This window comes from Anolis carolinensis, chromosome 3 (genome assembly GCF_035594765.1).
Source record: "Anolis carolinensis isolate JA03-04 chromosome 3, rAnoCar3.1.pri, whole genome shotgun sequence".
NCBI classification, from domain to species: domain Eukaryota; kingdom Metazoa; phylum Chordata; class Lepidosauria; order Squamata; family Dactyloidae; genus Anolis; species Anolis carolinensis.
Genome location: NC_085843.1, coordinates 276,706,782 through 276,729,342, shown reverse-complemented (window position 1 = coordinate 276,729,342; position 22,561 = coordinate 276,706,782). Strand labels below are relative to the sequence as shown.

The 22,561-nt window shown below is 39.2% G+C and overlaps 1 protein-coding gene across 1 annotated transcript in view; it reads right to left on the bottom strand.

Moving 5' to 3' along the window:
* senp5 (SUMO specific peptidase 5) overlaps window positions 1-22,561 on the bottom strand; it is a 46,133-nt gene that overhangs the window by 17,806 nt on the left and 5,766 nt on the right. The window contains exons 2-6 of the mRNA XM_008118224.3: window positions 13,799-15,348; window positions 7,111-7,216; window positions 6,821-6,968; window positions 2,572-2,619; window positions 1,651-1,728 (exon numbers count right to left, since the gene is read on the bottom strand). Coding sequence (XP_008116431.1) covers window positions 1,651-1,728; window positions 2,572-2,619; window positions 6,821-6,968; window positions 7,111-7,216; window positions 13,799-15,317 — 1,899 coding nt within the window. The 5' untranslated portion in view covers window positions 15,318-15,348. The remainder of the gene's footprint in view (window positions 1-1,650; window positions 1,729-2,571; window positions 2,620-6,820; window positions 6,969-7,110; window positions 7,217-13,798; window positions 15,349-22,561) is intronic.

Sequence of the window (22,561 nt, the reverse complement as noted above, 5' to 3'; positions counted from 1 at the left end):
CTGCTCTAGAGGAATGTCTTCAGAAACTCTGCAAGGAGGTCTTTCTTACTGAAACTATAACGATCTAGTAAAGAATGGGCACATAGAATCAGCATACTGGGCAATTGCAACAACTCTTATTCCCAAGAGTGTTCCTTTCTGAGTCAGTTCTGCTATGGTCAATCCAATGCACTCAATTAGTGTTCCTGTACTTAATGGCTGTGTAAAATAGAGAATCTCAGTAGGTTCTGTTTGCATGACATGCTATGCCTGCTTAAATTCTCTGTTCTAAATAACTATTAAAGGTACAGAAAGTGGGTGAGAAAACTAAACCAACCCAAGTAGCAAACAAAGGTGAAATATTTATGACCAACAGATCAAAGCATGTTCTTAGAAAACCCAGGTAACTTTTTCGGGGAGGTAAAAATAAAATCCCAGTGTTTGAAAGATGCCAGTAAATACTCACAAGGAGTCCTGAAACAAAATGCTGCAGCGTGGATTGCTCGAGGTTCTGATCAAGCAGGCCTTTTTCCAGACTATTCCATTCAATTCCCTCCATCTCTTTCCCCATGTCCAAGCTAGATTCTCTATTCAACGCCACTCCACAACTATCCATACATTCTGACCACATCAGGAATTATGCATTAACAAAAGGAGTACTTATATGTATTTAAAATGCACCATGGTCCACATCAAGGTCTCCCTCCAACCAACAACCACTTTAGATTTCATATGACTTAATACCTTTAAAAAAGTTAGCACTGGAGAGTGCAAATCCAAATGCTTTTCTTCATAGTGCAATACATAATATACAGTATCGGGTTTTTTTGTTATTCTTATACCTGCCAAAAGCTCAACAGCTGAACAGTGGGCTCTACTTATTTGTAGGCTCTGGATTCACTGATTCAACTAATCAATGATCAAAAATATTTTTAAAAATCAAAGTATGTTGTTCTATTGTGACGAAACCACTGAGATGGGACCAAAGGGGAACAAAAAGGAAAAAGAGCAGGAAGTAGATGCCAAGTAGGTTGGAGATCGGGAACGGGGGAGAGAGGAAGGAAAAGCAGGAAGCTGATGCCAATGAGGGAAGACATGACTGGGGTTTGCTCACACATGGGAGAGTGAGAAAGAGCGTTAGCAAGAGGGTGGTTATGTACATGTGCAACCTTCGGGGTGAATATGGGGTAGTTAGCTCAAGTTCTGTTCTCATCCCTTTATGTAAGGCACTTGGCCATATGCATCCTGGAACTAATCCCCCCATGGATATGGAAGGTCCTCTGTATATACTTATACAAACATTTCCTGTAGGTTTTTTTTAGCTTCCCATATTGCTTGTCTTTTTTCTTTTCAACCAGGTATTTCCTAGCCTCCATATTAAGATGTCAGAAATTAGCCCACCATCAGATGCCTAGAACTTTTTCTCTGACAAAATAAATCAGCAAATTGGTTTGTGCTATGCTAAGAGTACTAGCCCCTGACATACCTAGAGGGCTATAAAATATATTTTACTGACATAGCACCACACCGGCCAAGATCCAAGAACACTTCTAACACCCTGCCCATTTCTCTGGAGCAGTTCCAAGAAATATAATACTAATGCTTTCCTTTAAGATGGTTCAGCATTTCTAACCCGCTACAAGATTTCAATATTAATAAGTAGATACATACCTTTTTTGTCCATCGTTTTACCCCATTATAGCCTTTGGTTACCAGCTGTCTATGAAAAAAGCTGTTGAAGAAATGAACCTATAAAGGCAAAAGTGATCAGTGATCCAAATACTGAAATACAAACAGTGCCTCTAGCATTAAACAAGGAACTCTAGCTTATTGTGAGCCAAGTTTTCTACAAAAACCATGGGCTCAAAAATGACAAGCAAGTAATTAGTGGTCATATCTCCACAAAAATACAACTGTCACCTAGTCTACTCCTCTGCCAATGCTGAAATCTACCCAACCTGTGTGTTAAAAGCGCCAACTAAGGATAGTCAGTCACTTTGTATTGTCAAACAGCAGTTTTCAGACATCCCCCAAAAAGATTTAGTGAGACTTTTCTGTCTTACAATTTATTATCTTTAATCACCATGGTAAAAAATGATTCAACAGTTAAATGCGCTGTCAACATTTAAGGCACAATTAAAGACTTATCTGTTCCGGAAGGACTATTCAATTTGAAACCATGAATTTTAACTTTACATTTTATTCATATTGGTGTTTTAATCTTTGTCCAATGAATTTTAATATATGTATTCTAATGTGTCTTATTTTTATGTTTTGACTGTTTTGTACCCTTTTCTACTGCCTTGAGGAGAGGTGGGTAACAAATAAAATGTATTACCATCATTGCCCTGGGGAACTAAGTGAACCTGACCTTTGCCCATGCTGCAGAGAAGTTCACACTAAAAACATAGCCAAAAAGAGACAATATGCTAGGGCTTTCTCTCTGGCAGCCTCTATTCCTACTAAACACATGCTGCCACAGTTACCTTTGTACTGTTTTAAAAAAGAGGAGACACAAGTGTGCCACCTCTCTTCCTATACTATTTAGCTAATTCTTCATAATACAAGACAAAAGGAAGAAAGCATGCTTACCTTTTCAGGGACTGCATCCATTATTAGCTCACCATACATGTTGATAATCTGAAAAAGTTTAGATAGTTAAGGTTTCTCACATTTTGGAATTCTTCCTCTACAGCAGAAGTCATTAAGCTCAACAATCTAAACCCAATTACACAGATCCAATTAATCAATTGTTGAACATTAAGTCAGAACTTGCGACCCAAATACTCAAGCATCTGCCTTCTGCCTTATAAACCCATTCAGTCTTTGAACTCATCTGGGGAAGACTTTCTGGTAGAGCTACACTGCCCCAAATAACATCATAGGGAGAGATTTTGTAAGTTATTCATTTACACTTTGCCCCAGTATATATCCAACTCTTCCACTAAAAAGATCATAATACAGTCTGGGCAAACAGCTTCTCTTATGTATGAAATGCTTTTTCATATGTTTTCCCTCTGTTCTGATGACATTCATATATAGGCACAAAAGGTTAGGGATATATCTCTCAAGGTAAATCTACACTATTTGCTCCTTCTACACCCAATCGCCTTCCAGAGAGCATTGTTGCAAGAGTTACATTATGTGGAAGATGTATTAAAATAATTATGCCTTGTCCCAAGAAAAAGGAGGAGGCAATATGGCCTAAGGTATTTGGTTTCTACCAAAACATACTTTATTTTTATAAAGTACACACGTGAATCATTGTATATCAATGGACACAGCACTGGGATTTGAACCACAGAAGGAGCTGGTATTTCTTTGCAGGAATTTTGCAAAGAGGAAATGGCGAGGGCTGCTTCTGCTTCCTTGAACTCCATAAGGGGAGGGAAGGAAATAGATATGAAAAGTAATTGGTTTTATCCATCTGAGCTTCTCAAGCTTGGCCAGATATGGACGCTGAGCGTGACAGAGGTCAAGCTCAAATGGCAGCACTGGAGATGAACTAACTGGGCCAGTTCCTCACTTGAAGGTAGATGATTCATTTGAAATTTAACAGATCTGTCTACGCTTAAGAAGACTCAGAGTCTTTCAATCTGCGGTTATGGAGGTATCAAACAAGGCAGCCTGTTTTTGTGGACTTTAACATAGCAGACATGATGCATGACCTCCTGGCCTGCTGCCAAGCTGATGGATTGCACCCCTTCTGAAGCAGAAATTATTCTCTCAATACAGAAAGAGGCTACTATTCTGCAGCGCACACAGAGTTCTGCAAATAATCAAAGCAGCTGCAGGGGTTTAGATATACAAACATAAAACAATATGTAAATACTTTTTTTCTAGACAAACAGAGCATGTCCCAAGCTCACATCTTTAAGGGAATTTTCACTTCTCATTTTTAGGCAGCCATGCAGATCATCACTTAATGTAGCGGACAAGTATGAAAAGGAAGCTGTCATGGGTATTTGCTTTAGGGTTTTGTCTTTATTTTATTGGTGCAACTGAGTATCTTTAGAAGCTTCTTTTTCTCATTCCACTGAGTAAGAATGTTAACTGAAAAGTGCATACTAATACCGAAATGGATTAGAAATTTCAGCTCTGGAATTTCACTGTCTTATTTGTCACCTAATTAAAAGATCTAGTTTGGTACACATCAAAACATCCTGTTACATTGTGTTGTTCCAATTAATTTCAACCCAAAATCACCACTGAATTGAAGTACAGTTATTGTCTATGTTCCACAGCAGATAATCATCAAGAATCTAAGCTTCTGACCAATTGAAAGGCAGAAAAGTCACAATGCAATTTTGTGCCAATTGTGAGGGAATTTTAGCTTTATTTTTCAGTGAAATCATGAAGCTTCCATTCCATAGCGCTCCGAATTAATCTCAATAGTGAGAATCCAAAACAATAAGGTAATAAACTAGCCACCGGAATGTCCTAAATTACAAGAATCTTGATCACAAATGTATTCATAGCAATTACAGGAAAGCACATCTATGTACAATGAGAATACCATAGGATTAGAGTTCAATTTATGCAATGTTTTGGGATCTCTGATATTTATGAAGGAAACTGGTGAATCATTAATAATCAGCTATTAAAAATATTCTCAAAGCCTTGATGTTACATCTCTTGGGCTTGAACCTATGTAGCTATAATATCCATACTTGAGTTTACCATCACCAACATCTTCCTTTAAAGCAGTGCTTCTCAAGCTATGGTCCTCCAGAGGTTTTGACCATCAAGTCCCAGAAGTTAAAGTCAGGAATTCTGGGAGCTGAGGTTACAAACACCTGAAAGGCCAAAGTTTGAAAAACAGTCTAAATCAGGTTTTAAACTGCTGCACATAGAGTAAAAGACAAGTCAGTTCTTGCCTACAGACTCACAATCCAATAGATAAAACACAAAGATAATGGTGGGAAAGGGGGAAATCAAATACATTTTAGTATTGGTTCTTGAATGCTATCATCTTAGCAGTATAAAGAATGATGTTAACAAGCTAGAACATGTCTACAGAAGGGCAATTAAAATGATCAAAGGTTTGGAAGCCAAGTCTTATGAAGAGCGGCTTAGGGAGCTGGGTAGGTTTAATTTGGAGAAAAGAAAGTTGAGAGGGGACATAATAGCCATGCTTCGATATCTGAAAGGATGTCACATTGAGGAGGCGGCAAGCTTGTTTTCAGCTGCTCTGGAGATTAGGACAAGGAGCAATGGTTTCAAATAGCATGAAAAAAGATTCCACCCAAACATTACGAATAACTTTCTAATGGTAAGAGCCGTTTGGCAGTGGAATATGCTGCCTTGGGGGGTGGGGGGGTGGTGGAGTCTCCTTTTCTTGAGATTTTAAAGTAGAGGCTGGATGGCCATCTGGTGGGGGGGGGGGGTGTTGATTGTATGTTCCTGCATGGCTGAATGGGATTTGACTGGATGGCCCTTATAGTCTCTTCCAACTTGATCAGATTCTATGATCTGAGCAGGTGAACTCCTCTTCCCTCTCTGTAATTACTCATATAAAAGGTAAAGGTTTCCCCTGACGTTAAGTCCAGTCATGTCTGACTCTAGGGGTTGGTGCTCATCTCCATTTCTAAGCCGAAGAGCCGGCGTTGTCCGTAGACACCTCCAAGGTCATGTGGCCGGCATGACTGCATGGAGCGTCGTTACCTTCCCGCCGGAGTGGTACCTATTGGCATGTTTTCGAACTGCTAGGTTGTCAGGAGCTGGAGCTAACAGAGGCCGCTCACGCCGCTACCGGGGATTGAACCTGGGACCTTTCCGTCTCCAGCTCAGTGCTTTAACACACTTCGCCACAGGGGCTCCTAATTACTCATATACATAAACACAAAATATCCAGCAACCTTTAGTTCCTTGTCTGATGGTAGAAATCAAAACATACGGCATTTCTATGCTCTCAGAGCAAACAATAGTTTGAGCAAAAAGCTACCCTGGGTGCTTTCACTGCAGACAATATAATTACAATTCTGATGAGTTCATTTGCGATCAAGACATTACACATTAATAGGGGGGAGCTATATTAATAGAATCAAGGAATTAACTGGAATCAAAAAGGAATACCCTGTCTTACTAATGGCCTAGCTTTCCACTCTCTATCCTACAGACATGCATAGAGACATAGAAAAGAGAAAACAGTAACAGAAGAGAATCCCAATGGTGAAGGTGCGAGGAACTCTCCCAGATGATGCGCAAAATCTGCCTTACCAGGGTTCCCAATGTGGCCCATAGACGCATCATTTTGCAGTAAAAATTAAAAGGATGGGGTGTGTTGCTGCTTAGCACCTTTTTAAATAGGAGATAAAGATGGTTTCCCCATGCCAGCTGATTTATGGCTTGCCAGTTTAGCGAAAAATACATTACAAACAGTCTATTAATTTGACTACATGTTTTAAAAACATTAAAGTATTGAAATAAGATATATGAAATTGAAAAAAGGTGGGAGAGTGTCTGAGTCACAAATGAAGCCTTAATATCTTCAGAATATGATTTGTAGTGAGTCTTTAAATAAACCCTTGCTACAAAAGGTATGTAGTTAATGAAAAATCCTTGCTGGGCAGAAGAAAACCTTTCATCTCACCATGAAAATGCCCATCAAGAAATACAGCTACTTTAAAAAGCTGTTCTCCCTCAGAACTAACCCTTACCATTCTTTTCTGAACTGTACAGCTCTTTTAAGTACACCAGATCAGTATACTAAAATAATAAAACCTGATTCTGTTCCCCTTCTCCCCACTGCCTAAAAAAACTCAACTATCTGTGACAATCAGTTGAGAGAACTGCAAATGTAATTTTAAAAAAATGAACAGAGCATCAAATTTGCTCTCACCTGGTCATTTAGCCAGTTCTGACCATCCAGCGTTGTTAGGTCATCCATATCCAGCATGTGCTTATTATAGAAGACCCGGAAATTGCAAGTGGAAGATTTGGGATGCCTTGTCTGATACTTCATGATTTCCTTAGTGATGAATGGCTTTCTGGAACAGATTTACGGACACCAAGAGAAAAAGAGATAATGCTACGTTATCCAAGCATATTAGAGATGCAGCTGTGTAAAGCAGCACATGGAATCTGGAGTATAAAAGAATAGAGCTAAAAATTATACAAAAAGCAACTAACCGGTAAGAAAAGTCTTCATTAAAGATTTCCTTTAATCTTCCCATAACATCCTTTTCACAGAGAGGAACTAAACTGCCGTATTTCTTCATGACTTCATCTAGGAATCCTTTAATAGAAATGATTTTTTTTTTTTGTAAAAATAACAAAACCAGCTTGTGTTATTATGTTTTGAGTTTTTACAATCAGTTTTCAAATCAGGAAGCAAACAACACAAACTAACGCAGATGGCAAACTGAGGAAAGCATTGCAACAATACTGGATTTGGAATGTTTTTTTTTTGTTTTGTTTATGAATTTGAGCCTTTACTGCTGCAAGAAAAGAAGCATTTATCAGAAACCAATATCTACCTCCCCCATTTGCCACATCAAGCTGTATGCATTTGTAGTTCACTATGATTTGTTTAACAGGAAAGCCAGAATCTTAAAACTAAGATAAAACATGAATAAACAAGGAAGGGATCATTTTCATCAGCATGCCAGAGGCTCCATCTAGATATGGAGTGTCCTGAAGTTGAAGAGAAATGGATCAGAGTTACACAGTTGTATTACTTGAATAACTGCACTTTAGATGTGAACATTTCAGAACAAAATATGAATAGTTTTGTTCAGCATGTATCATTTACATGCCTTGGGGGGAAGATACATATATCCCTACCCTATGAGCAAAAGTGAGGTCCTAGTTGTATGTCATTACTGTACACTGTTACACAGATAAACAAAGGAAGACTCAGCAAACACAAATAAGTAGACAATTTGATAGCAATCTGACTGCATTTCTCCCAAATCAGTTACAAGTACATCTCAGGTAACAAACCTCTAACAAAGGAACATTCTTTTTGCAGAGGCTTTTATTCCCCCTTTATCCTCCTTGTCCTTTCTAGTTGGAAGTTTTGAACAGTGTCACCATTAAAATGGTGTGGAAGGGTTGGGGAAATGGATATCTTTAGTGTTGGAATGCAGCAATGAACAATGCTATAAAGCTGAAGCTCAGAAAAAATGGGATTATTCTCTAACCCAGTGGTTTTCAACCTGAGATCCACAGGTGTTTTTGGCCTACAACTCCCAGAAATTCCAGCCAGTTTACCAGATGTTAGGATTTCTGAGAGTTGAAGACCAAAACATCTGGGGACCCACAGGTTGAGAACTGCTGATCTAGCCAATTGTACTGGAGTCAGGTATGTTTGTCTACAACAGGGAAGTATACAGCAGCTGCCTCCAGAATCCTTAACTGAGCAAAGAAAGGAGGAAAGCAGATAAGCTTTTGCTACCAGCTACACACAATATGTTTTCTAAAATGTGTAAGTTTGGCCACCAACAAAGAAATTGTAAGAAAATTGAACACCAGTGGGGAAGGAAAATTTCCTGGATGATTTTGGAAGATGCTTTTAAGTAGCCTCTAGAAAGTTCAAAATGTTTTTGTATACGTATTCCAGGCTTACCTATCCGAGTTCCTTCATTTCCCATGTGAATACAGTAGAGTCTCACTTATCCAACATAAACGGGCCGGCAGAACGTTGGATAAGCGAATATGTTGGATAATAAGGAGGCATTAAGGAAAAGCCTATTAAACATCAAATTCGGTTATGATTTTACAAATTGAGCACTAAAACATCACGTTAGACAACAAATTTGACAGAAAAAGTAGTTCAATAAGCAGTAATGTCATGTTGTAATTACTGTATTTACGAATTTAGCAACAAAATATCACGATGTATTGAAAACATTGACTACAAAAATGTGTTGGATAATCCAGAATGTTGGATAAGCGAGTGTTGGATAAGTGACTCCACTGTATTACCAATTTTCTACAACGGATTTGCTGAAACATGTTGCACTGTTTTTCTTTATTGTGGTGAAGGAGCCCATCCCTATTTGTGCAATCAGCTTAACTCAATCTGATATTCAAAAAAGGAGCTATGGAAAGGTAAGCCAAATCCTCTGAAACACTTGTGTGCATATAACTGTTCGGCTGACTCTTAAAGCCATTGTACACATACATTCAATAACATATACCATTTCATCATCATATTTTATTCAAGGGTGAGCAATTGCAGTGGGGCTGTGGGCTGCATTTAGGCATCTTGCACTAACTCAGGGGCTGCATTTTTTTAAAACTATATTAAAAATAATTACATTCAGCCATTTATAGTGTGATTAATTTTAAACTGGGGTTACAGTGAAGAGAATGGAAGGAAGAGGAGGGAGGGAGCATTTGCAAGTGAAGGATGAGACTTTAGTAATAATAATAACAACAACACATTTACTACCCGCCTTTTCTTGGGGCTCGAGGCAGAGTAGTTTTAAGTAAGGGCTGGAGTGAGTGAGGCCCCTTCTACACTGCCATATAAAATCCAGATTATCTGATTTGAACTGGATTATATGGCAGTGTACATAATCCAGTCCAAAGCAGATAATGTGGATCACCTGATCTGATAATCTGGATTATATGTCAGTGTAGAAGAGGCCTGAGAGGGTTAGGAGGGATGGGAATTTTCATAAGAGCAAGATTTTAAGATGAAGTGTGTGGGAGATGGAAGAATGGGGTGGAAAGGTATACAAAGGGGGGACAGGATTTTCAACTGGAAGAGAGTGAAGGGATGGAAGGAGGAAATAGGATTTAAATAACTGGGAGCATTTTCAAGGACATTTAAAGACAGTGCTGATATAAAGGGAGGGGGTGACAACACTTGCAACGGATGAGATTTTATGCTGAATCTGGAATGAAAGACAAATGGAAGAAAGGGGCAGGGAGCATTTGCATAGTATTTGATTGCCACAGCAAGCTGGGGCTTGTCTATACCAAGGCATGATAAGCATTACTGTATTACCATTTAAGTAACAGAGGAGACTCTCCACTTTGGGCAAAGGGGGTCTAGAGTATTGGGGAACTATACTTCTGTGTCATGTTGCCCATGGGACACACTTTGCTCAGAGCATGGAATATTTCTAGCACAAGGTGCTACAAGCCAAGGGCTTAATCACCCTGTATATCCCATCCTATAACTAGCATATGCCTTCTGATAAGAAATATCAAACAATGTATACAATGTTGGTACCTTACTTTTTACAAAGTGCTTTCCTTATTGATTGGTTATAGTCACAATTCCACCAATGACCAGCTAGGACTTCAGCTAAGCATGTTAGTGCCACTATAAACATCCCTACAACTTGAATGTAACATATAGTCAGACCTATAATTCTCCACTGGACATGGACAAGTATATTAATTTCAATTCCTCTAATTTTCATTTTTTTCCTTTTTTTTATCTTACATCTATTTTGATTTCTATATTGGTGATCATTCTAAGTCTGCATGAAAATGTGTATTCATTTTCGTGTACAGTTTCCCAAAATGAGGATTTTATATATATACTTAACATAACAGAGTTTATATTTATTTTCATTTGAACATACACTTTTCTCTATGCATGGATATTTTTCCATATTTATCTTACCAAAGAACTGCCTTGAAAAATCCAACAACTGACTCCCTGCCACAATGAAGTGTGGCACAGGATAAGGGATATTCAATCTTAAATCCTACTTATACATACTACTTGGTGTGAGACTGAAGTGATAAAAATAGTTAAGCAGGAAGGCAACATTAAGCATTTCCATACTTCAAGATTATCCCTTCCATTTGCCAGAGAAAATTTTTATCCTGTGTTCCTAGATTTAAGTTTACTACGCAATGCTTAGGACAATGCTACATATTTGCAACTGATTTCCCCAACAATCTGTGTTATGTTTGTGCTTTCCATAGCAGATGTCTACAAATATGGATTCAAACGGTGTTTAAATGTTGCATCTGTAAACACCCACATACATCTCTATAGGAATGATGAAGCAATCAACATTCTCAAAGTGCTTGAATAAATATTATTTCCACGCTGTATTCACAGTTTCTCAGAATAATCAGGTGAACTGCTAGCCTTGGTGTTAAACTGCTATGCTAACACTGGAACATGAAAGTAGGACTGAGAGCATTTACTCAATATAAGACAAATGCAAAATGTCTTAAATTAGGGAAGTCTAATTTAAACAGGAAAGTCATACTTTCCTAGTAATAGCAAAATCTGCAATTGAGGGAGTATCTATGAGATTCCAATGAGTGCATATGGCCTTGTGTCATAAAAGTATCATTTACATTTACCACAATCTGTGTTGCATTTGTGCTTTCCATAGCAACTGTGGACAAATATGGGCTCTAATTGTGTGCACCTGCATATGTTTAAAATGTTTTACTGTTTATAATTATGTTTTTCTTTTAAAATGTTTCTTTTTTAAATGTTTGTAAACAAAGGATTTAGCTTAATCCTTTTTAAAATTACTATAAGCCTCATCTCGGGAGAAAGACAGGACATGAATTCAATAAAAAATAAAAATACATGCTATACAAAAATTCACCATAAATACACAGAAATTGAAGTCAACTGGTGAAATACTATTTTGTCAGCTCCATTTTGACAGAACCATTTTCATGCCCATGTTCTCTCAGGAATGCCATAAATCCAAACAGGTATACCAGACATGACTACGAGCTACAACATTTTTCAATAGTGTGCATCCCTGATAGCTCCAGAAAGCAAGTTTTTAAGTGATCAAAAGGCCACTTCAGTTCTCTTATAACTTAGAAACATCACATGCCCACCATTTTTTTTTCAGAATGGCAGTATTATATTCAAAATGGGTAAAACAGCCTTCCATGTCTTTGTCCTCTTCAGAGATGCAGGACTACAACTTCTATCATCATCACGCAGCCCAATCAAAGAGAGTGAGGATTGTAATGCAATAAACCAGAAAAGCAACAGCTTGTGGAAGTTTTTAAGTGATCAAAAGGCCACTTCAGTTCTCTTATAACTTAGAAACATCACATGCCCACCATTTTTTTTCAGAATGGCAGTATCTTCTATATATATAAAAGGGTAATGAAATTTCGGCCTAGGACAAAACAACAAAACTACACATCCCAGAAAAACTAAACTTGGCAGCACAACCCCTCATCCATGCCTCTACGTTCATACAACAAAAAGAAAAGAAAAATAAAGTCCTAATTAGAGGGAGAGGAATAATTGTTTTTATCCAGTTGCTGCCAGTTAGAAGGCTAAGCTTCGCCCACTTGGGTCTCCTAGCAACCCTCTCAGCCCAGGGGACAGGCAGAGTTAGGCCTCACTTAGGCCTCTTCCACACTGCCTATAAAATACAGATTATCTGATTTTAACTGGATTATATGGCAGTGTAGACTCAAGGCCCTTCCACACAGCTATATAACCCATTTATAATGAACTTAATGTCAGAGGAAAACCTTTACCCTTTACCTTAACTATCACCAATTCCTCAATACTTTATTTCCCATACCACCATACTTCGCCACAGCAACGCGTGGTCGGGCACAGCTAGTTATATTCAAAATGGGTAAAACAGCCTTCCATGTCTTTGTCCTCTTCAGAGATGCAGGACTACAACTTCTATCATCATCACGCAGCCCAATCAAAGAGAGTGAGGATTGTAGTGCAATAAACCAGAAAAGCAACAGCTTGTGGAAGACTGAATTAAACCATGAATTCTATAGTTGTCTAATTTAATATTGCTATACTGAAAGAAAATGCTGACCATACAATTTATGTAAGTTATGTCAAATTCCCAAGATTTGATTATCCCAAATGTCTGGTAAAACAAGAGGTAAAGGTAAAGGTTTTCCCCTGACATTAAGTCTAGTTGTGTCTGACTCTAGGGGTTGGTGCTCATCTCCATTTCTAAGCCAAAGAGCCAGCATTGTCCATAGACACCTCCAAGGTCATGTGGCCGGCATGACTGTTTCCCGCCGGAGCAGTACCTATTGATCTACTTGCATTTGCATGTTTTCGAACTGCTAGGTTGGCAGAAGCTGAGGCTAACAGCGGAAGCTCATCCCGCTCCGCGGATTCGAACCGGCGACATTTTGGTCAGCAAGTTCAGCAGCTCAGCAGTTTAATCTGCCTCGCCATCGGGGGCTCCTAACACTGGGTAACACAAGAAGCAAAGAAAAAGATCTGAAAGTTATTTGCCCTTTGATTTTGTTTGCAGATACCCTCAGCAAGGGCAATGCTGTTAATAGCACTCTGATCACAATGGTATGAGATTTCCATTATGGCAGTCAGAGCTTGGCTTTGACTTCTGAGCCATCAGTCAAGTTCTGGAACCAAACTCACATTTGGTGAATTTTATACTGAGCTCATCAAATGTAACAGGAGTTTACCATTTTGCATGATCAACCAGGGGCCAACTTCTCCCATCTGTCACCCAAAAAGCGAAAGACAGCCCAGGATCTGGATATTGTGGCATGCCAGTTTGTACTCCTGGTGAGCTGCAGAAGGTGGTTTGGCATAAAAGAATGAGGACAGCCCAGCTGCAGTGTCCCAAATACAACAACCCAATTTCAAATGTACACAAATGGAACAAAGAGTGCAACAGTTGTGGCTACAAGAATGCACTCCTATAACAAGACAGAATTCCTAGGACAATGGTTATTGACCTTTGGCCCTCCACATGTTTCATTTTTCAACTTTCCAAATCGCTGGCCACATGCCACACTGGCTGTAGCTTCTGGAAGTTGGAAATCTAAAACATCTGGAAGACTACAGAGTGACAGCCACAGTTCTGGGATATTGAAGCAAAACCTATAATAAGCATGAAAAGAGTATATATACCACAGAGCCATGCAGCCAACTGCTCATCACTGACGCAAGAAGCTCTCTGATTGCTTCTTTTGCCACTCTTTTGAGTCCCTGATTTTTGTCCTGTGATTCCTCTCAGAGGCTCATCAAGAGGGCTTTTACAGTACGGGTGATCTAAGAGCTCTGCGCCAAAGATGTCCAGATTTGCAGGTCCTTCCACTTCCATTTGGCTGCGGCTGTCTTCGTTTTGCACCATCTCCACAAGAGCAGGTCCATTGGCAAAGCTGTCATTTGGGCCCAGGTCCACCTTGGCAGGTTCCAGAACAACCTCACTAGCCCCTGTAGCTTGACTAGACACTTCACCATCTAGACCTGCAACAGAGATCTCTTTCTCCATTACAGAGATGAAAATATCGCCAGGGCAGCCGTCCAATGGTGGCACCTCCCCCTTATCCTCTTTGTGCACATCCTCTGCTTTAAAAGGAGCTGCTGCACAAAGCCCTGGCAAGCAGGTTTCAGCAATACCATTTTGGCCTCTGGAGGCAAGGTCCTTTGTAAGTAGCTCGCTACACTGCAACAGTGTATCCTCTGTAAGACAGGCATCGGTCCGATGCGTTTGACTCTCTTCAATTAATGGTCCTGGCATGTGATTGTTCATATCTGATAAGCTGAGCAAGGCCCAGCGAGAGGGACTTTTGGGTTGCCAAGGGGGAGACAAGGTCCTAGAACCAGCTGGGAAGGTCCCTTGGTGGAGGTCCTCTTGCCGGTCTCTGGTGACTTTCTCCACCCAGCTCAGTTTGCTTTTGTTCAACTTGCCGGTGTTGCCCCTCCAAAGCTTACGATGAGATTTTGCGATTCTAACCCGAAACTTAATCACAGAAAGTTTCTTATACATCATAAATAAGGATCTTCTTAGTAAAGTACACTGTTTAAATGTTGGCCTTCGCCTCACAGTCAAGAGGCGAGAGGTTCCATTTTGCTGTCGGCGGCGGCAGCACCGTTTTCTCTGAGAGTTATTTAGAACAACAATTTCACGGCTCCCATAATTACCACGCTCTTTCCCATTCTGCGTTAGACCATCCTCCTTTACCGGAAAGGCTGTAACAGTGGCCTCAGCACCACTGTGCTTGCCTCGGCAAGCCTCTACATCGACCCTTGTGCTGCTGTGCTCATTCAGTAGTTTGATCTGAATGAATTTCTTGAAAACCTCCTTGACCCTTGACAGCTGTCCTCTGCTTCTGCATCTAGAAGAAGAGTTTTTCACTCTCTTTTGCTTGGAGGTGTGGTTTTCTAGAGGGGCACTTTGCAAGAGGTTTACATTTGGAGACACCACTGGAGCCCCTCTTCTCTGGACCCAAAGAGCCGTCCTTCTGCACAATTTAGTTCTTTTAACACTAACGGACCTCCAAGTACGCCGCCTCCTCCTTCTAAGGATAGAAGGATGCTTTCTTTGGAAGCAATATTGCCTCAGGCCCCAAAATCCCACAGTCCATCCTCGACAACCGGCCAGCAACCGACTTCTCCACTGTAAACTTTTCCTATGTTCTTTCATTTTTCTGCTGCATTATGATCTTGAAGTGAAGCTGCAACAGTAAAAGAAAAATAAGTTATATTTTAGATAGTCACACCCCATCAAGTTCTATTATTCCCATCTGTACAGTAACGTAAGCACTTAAATATATCTGCAGACATACCTGAGGAAGGATGAATGCCAGAGGATCTATCACTTTTTCCTTAATTCAGAGCCAGTATCACTATAATTTCTACCAGTGCAATACAGGAAACTCAACATTTTGTACTAAATTCTACAGATTAGCATTTATTACTCCAATCCTCAGAGCTCTATTCTATATCTTTATTTGCATGTTACCGCTGCCTTATGGAGAACTAGACAAACAATAGGTTGGTATCTGCTAGTAGATCACAGGGCACTTTGCAGCATATCACCAAGAACTTCTAATGTCCCATTATTTAACAAAAACAAAAGCTCTGTCTTGCACCATTAAATCAGGATGCTGCACTGGAAGAAACAGAACTACAAACCAAAGATGGCTCTTTTGTGTGAAAGTAGCATGGTTTTTTTGTAGGATTACTTAAATTTTAGTATGAAAACAAATTCCTTGGCTGAGCATGTCTTCCAGAGTGGCCCTTCATGGGGCACTCGCTTTCATTTTTTTAAAAGACATTTTAGAGCTAGAAAAATGCCTAGAAAGGTCCACAAAACTACATTGGGGGTGGGATCGCTGAGTATAACCATATCATACTCCCTCATAAATATATTGAAAGTATCGAAAGCCTCTTGTTAATCAAAGTGGTAAAATAGTATCCTAAGGCTCGTATTTATTTAGCTTTAGAGGCAGAATTACACTTTTTCAGATATGTCTTCACACTGCACTAGCAAAACCTCCACTGAGGCCTGGATGGCTGAGCCAAGCTGCTCAGTAACCATAACTGAAAGAAATATTGCTGTATCTCACCCTCAGTTTTCAGACAACTCTACTTGCTGCTATTTATATGGATACAACAGTAAAATGTAATGCAATAGCCTGTCCCAAAGATAAAGTGAACTTTTGTTACAGTTAGACATAGGAACAAACAGCATTTTGTACTCTAAAGGTCACCCTGAAAAACATGCAAGGGCCAGTTCATAGTTCACAAAATTGTCAGTTCTCTTCCAAAAGAGAGCAGATACATGAAAACAAATTAAGGTACACGAGAAAAGACAGGAAAAATAATAAAGACAAAAGGGAACAATACAAAGTGCAGGAGTCAGATTACGACAAATTAGAGGCTGTAGTTATGAAGGAGGTATCGGAAGACAGCTTGACGAACAGAAAATAAAAACGATCATTCTGCAGACTCGGTCCAAAAATGATGGTGTACATGCCAGTGCTTCCTAAAACATGCAAGTGAATGGAAAATTTGCTTTTTTTCAATTTTCAAGTTTTACCAATGAAGGGGACCAAAATAGGATCTTTGGAAACAGTCTTAGAAATGCATTGGAATTTGGAAGAAAATTGAAATATATGAAAAACTTAACGTTCGTATCAGTCGTAAACCTATTTTGTTGCTTTAAAATAAAAAACGCATCATTTATAACTTAGCTGACTGAATTTCATTATCATTTGTGAAACATCGGCAGCACTTGCATGCATACCTAATTCAGAGAATTAAGACCATCTTTGTTTAATGACAAATACTCACAGATGCATATGCCTACTTGAAAATACACCATATTAATGTCAATGACACTTATTTCCTCCTGTGTATACATTAAATGGGCATCTTTTGAAGGTTTCAGAGTTATAAAAGATTGTTTTAAAATGATGATAGGGACTAGATGGGTCACAGGTCATTTAAAGACTAATATTCTTCCATATAAAAGCTTATACGAGCTTTGAGATCTTCATACGACGCCTTTTCCTTAGAATCAAAGTTGGAGGAGACCACAAGGGCCATCCAAGAACACACAATCAAAGCACCCCCAACAGATGGCCATCCAATCTCTGTTTAAAAACCTCCATCCAGAGAAGGAGATTCCACCACACTCCAAGGCAGCATATTCCACTGCCAAACAGCTTGTAGAGTCTGGAAGTTATTGTTAATATTTAAGTGGGGTCTCTTTTCCTGCAATTTGAATTTGCTATTCCGTGTCCTAGTCTCAGCAAAAAAAAGCTTTCCCCCTCCTCAATGTGACATCCTTTCAAATATTGAAACATGGCTACAATGTCTCCTCTAAATCTTCTCTTTTCCAAGTGTTGTCAAGCCATGGCACTCCATCCCCAAAGATTTATAAGCCATAAAGAGACTCCAAGCAAAATATATGATTATTTTTGAAAAAAACATTTTCTGTGACTCCAAATTTGCAAAATGCCGAAGCCAATAGAGGTTCCATGATGGACCTAGAAACAGCGGTACCCTAAAACTCTATCAAATCTAACCTTTCAATCAACGTACCAACTTGGTGATTTATTGTATCATTTATGTATTGTGTCATTTCTTAAATATATAAACTGTATCAAATGTATGTATCAAAATGTATCTTAAAGGAAGGTATCTTTCCGTGCCCTCAGTTGGCATAATCCTTTGGGAAAGGAGATCACAGCCAGGGTCCCTCTAGCTATTTCCCAAGCCAAGTAAATATCACAACCTTTGTGTGTGCATGCAAACAGACGATCCTCTTTATCATCAGCTTAAGCTCTGGATGTTTGTTCCTTCAATTTGGGGCTGAGAGTATGCCACCCCAGAGGAAGAAAGGGCTCCGAAAATATTAATTATATCCCTGCTTATCCTCCTTTCACCAAATGGAAGTCCTTTTTTCATTCTTACAGTCTTCTCAGAACCATTTCTAAAGAATATTTTTAAATAGTGTGCTGCATTCATTTAAGTTTTGCGTTTTTAATGGACACGTCTTAGATAATGTTTAATTCTGTAATTTAATTATTTTTAACAAAAACTTTTTGTTTGTTTTTAACCTGCATATGTTTTAAGTTTTGTAATCCCTCTGATTCTGGAGATAAAGGTGCATTTGTATATTACCAAGGCAAGCAAGGGCCAAGCAGTCTCCAAACTTTAGCAACCGGTGTGGGCAGGGCTGCAAGGGAAGGCTAGGCCCGCCTCCTTGCCACTCACGAGGAGTTACGCGATACCGAGGCTCTGAGGCCTAGCCATGGAAAGGGTGTCAAGAGCAACTTCAGAAACTACAAGCCGCTTCTGGTGTGAGACAATTGGCCATCAGCAAGGATGTTACCTAGGGAACAGCCAGATGTTTTACCATCCTGTGGGAGGCTTCTCTTTATATATCTGTAGAAGTTCCAGGGTGGGAGAAAGAACTCTTTTCTCCTACAGGCAAGTGTGAATGTTGCAATTGGCCAACTTGATTAGCATTGAATAGCCATACTTCTTCAAACCCTGGCTACTTCCTGCTTGGGGGAATCCTTTGTTGGGAGGTGTTAGCGAGCCCTGATTGTTACATGTCTGGTATTCCACTGTTCTCTGAGTGGTGTTCTTTATTTACTGCAATAAATATAGCAATATAGCAATTGACCTTAATACATTAAAACATTTAAACTAGCAAACTGAATTTCAGCATAGAGAAATGTAACTTTAGTTTCTTAACACCTCAAAACCAGTATTAAGCATCCAACAAATTTGTCACATGCTACTTTTACACTGAGGCTGGAAAAATGAAGGACATAGATATAAGATGGGTGACCCCTGGCTTGACAAGAGCATGTGTGAAAGGGATCTAGGAGTCTTAATAGATCATACACTAAACATCAGTCAAGATATGGCTCAGCAGCTTAAAAAGTCAATGTGATTCTAGGCTGCAGAACAGGGCACAGAGCAATGGCTTCAAACTTCAGGAAAAGAGATTCCACCTAAACATTAAGAAGAGCTTCCTGACAGTTCTGAGTTCCTAGACAGGGAATATGCTTTTTGGGGATGTGGTAGAATCACTTTCTTTGGAGGATTTTAAACAAAGGCTGGATGGCTATCTGTCTGGAGTGCTTTGATTCCTGCATGGCTGCAGGTTGGACTGAACAGTCTCTTCCAACTCTCATTCTACACTTAAAAAATCCCTCAAGTTTACTGCTTTGTTAAAAACAACACATTAGCTCAGGGCATTTCACCCTTATTGACCCCTTTAGCTAATTTTTCCCCATTTTTCATTCCAACGAGAACCAGAAAAATCTCACTCTCCCCAACATAGGCCTTGCTTTTGATCGCAGACTGCCAAGTCATGACTTCATAACATCGGCGACACTGGTCTGCCTAGGTGGGACAAGATGCTTTAGCCAAATAAGCAGGTTTTGAACACACACACAGTCTATTTAACATTTCCAGAATGTTCATGCCAATACTCAAGTGCTACATCAAAGAACTAACATGGGGGCACAAACAGAACAGAAAGTTCAACTCATTAGTCTGTTTTCATTGCCCCAGAGACCAGAGAGCAGCAGAAATTCTCATGGCTGGAAATTTCTGCACATTCCACAGACAGCTGAAGCCTTCCCAGAGCTCTGCCCACACTTCAAAAGCTTTCATGACAATAAATACAGCATATTTTTCACATGGCACAAATCACCAGGAGAGTCTACCTGACAAAGCTGGATGCAATCTCTCCAACTTACGCATTATTTCCATGTGTAATTTGTTATTATAACACTTCTGTCTGCTAGGCAGCACTTTTAACAAAAATGCAAACTAGAGACATTTTGTTCAAGTACCAGTGTTTACTGGACAACCACAGCACTGGCAAGTAAAATAAGCTACACAAGCAAACCCTAAAAGCAGAAGTGGGCAACTTAGTCAGAGCCAAGAGGCTCACTGGAAAAATGTGGACAGGGACTGTGGCAAATCAAAGCAACTTCTTTTTTTGCTACAAGAAGTATAATTATTGTGAAAACGAGAATGTATGGAAACAACAAGCTTACAGCAAAACAGCACAATACAGAGCAGGCAAAATATTGGCTATACAAGAAGCCTCCAAACCAAATGCAAATGGTGATCATTGCTAGCCTACAAATGGTTATACTATAATTAAAAAAATCTTGACTACTCCATTCTAAAACAGCAGAAAGGGGTGTTGAAAGACAGTGATTGCCCATTTACAGGAGAGGCTGGCTACTTTAGTGAGCTGCTCCAGTGGGTACATAGACTGTGCAAAAAGCAAAAACCTGGATGTGGTCAGAAACCTATCTGTGGTTAATAAAAATGTAGACTATAACAAACAATGCAAGTATTTAAAAAGTGATGTGCTACTCCCAGCCACAAAATGAGATGTCTAAGGAATCTGGAATGCTCAAGGGACAAAAAAAACAACCTGGGGTGAGGAAAATGCAGTCTGGAGGCACTATTTTGTCCAGCTCTGATCTACAGTATAGAGAATTAGGTGGTGGAATGGATGGACAGACCATGTAGAATGGTTTTCAAAAATATGTATACAGCCATGAAGCCTGCTCCTTAAGAATGGAAGATGGACAGTATGAATAGTCATAGAAAGTTTAGGGAGTTGTATGCTACTCCCTTTCCCCAAAATAATTTAGCCTATTCACAAATGCTTTTTTGTTTTCCATAGTGATCTCAATGTTTCATATCCAGAAAAATTTCTGCACATTTTCACGGTTTCAGATAGATGTTACTAGGCAAGAATAGCAATGAGGTTCATGTTCAGCAAACCTCACTACTACCGAAATATGAGAACTCTCAAGTTGCACTGAATTGCTTACAATTGATAATGGTGTTTAAATGGAGAGTGGGCACTACTTTGAAGTCTTTCTACAGAGTGTGGATGGGCATTTTTGAGGAATGCTTTAGTTGTTTATTCCTACGTGACTAGATGGATCTTGTAGTCTTTCCCACTTCTATGATCATGTAATTATATCAGAAACAGCAACGTGTTTACCAGATACTCTGTGCACTATAAAGTGGCATTCAAGAGCACTCTGCAAATGCCAGTATTCATATTTTATAAAGTTATCAATTTCAATTCCCAACATCACAGGGCTTTACCTTGAAGAACATGGTTATCAACTATAAGATTTCTACCAAAACCTTCTAAATAGACACTGTAAATCAACAAGGCTATAACCAACATAGCTAGCTTGCAAAAAGGTGAGTAACATGTGTTGCTATACTGGCTAGTGTGTGTGTGTGTGTGTATGTGTGTTTGTGTGTGTATATATATATATATATCTGCCTTATAGATAGATAAATAGATGCCTTTTTCATGTTGTAGAGAAGCAATCAATTCACTGTTTCCAAACTGATTGCATTGGAGGATAACCTGTCCTTACTGTACCAACCACCTCATTCACCTGCATGCGCCAGTTCATGTGCTAGCCTGTGCTGAATTTTTGATTGTCTATGTCTACCAGCAAATTGTCAAATGCAAGACTTTCCTAAGTTGCTGAAATTCTAGTTTGTCACACCTTTAGCATACTGCAACCTAGACTTTGTCCCAATGTCAGAAGATACTGACTTGTAGCTACACGTCAGGCCCTGAATTATGAAGTCGGGTATAATTACTTGCATCAGCTTTGTTCTTTAACTTCCCACACAACTTCCAAATACTGAAACCACTATGTTTTCATGCACATAAATCTGAGGCATGCACAAGATTTCCATACTAACATTAAGCACTATCTGGAAAGCAACTGTACAAGGCAGGGAAGAATGGAGAGAAGACTGAATAAACATCTTTATGAAAACAAGATCTTAGGTCCATTTTTTTCCTCCTCAAATTAGTTCTATACTTTGGACAATGTCTACTTGTGGAGAGAAAAAGTGGGGTATAAATAAACATATAATAATAATAATAATAATAATAATAATAATAATAATGGCAGCACATCAAAATCCCAGGTTTTCCTACAATTTGTTATCATACATTTCAAGTCACTCAACAACCATTTTTTCCATCTTCTCAACTCTTCCACAGCATGTTTATTGAGAAGTCCTTGTGATTTCAATAGCAAACACTATTAAGCATGGCCAGCACTGCAATCCAGATCAATTCAACAGACCAGCTCCACATAACTGTAAGTGTTTCTGCACAATATCTTGCAAAAAATACTTGCAGATCTCACCGATTTCAACAAGGATTACTTAAGATATCCAGGCTGCATACATATAAAACGTATAAACTAAAACATATCTGAACTACAACTCACCATTCTACAAGTTAACACTATCTATAAGCAAGCCTTCAAAATTGCTACTCCACTGAAAAGTATTGGTTGTTTACATTACTAGTAATTTATTTGAACACTCTTGCACTGCATAGCAGGGGTT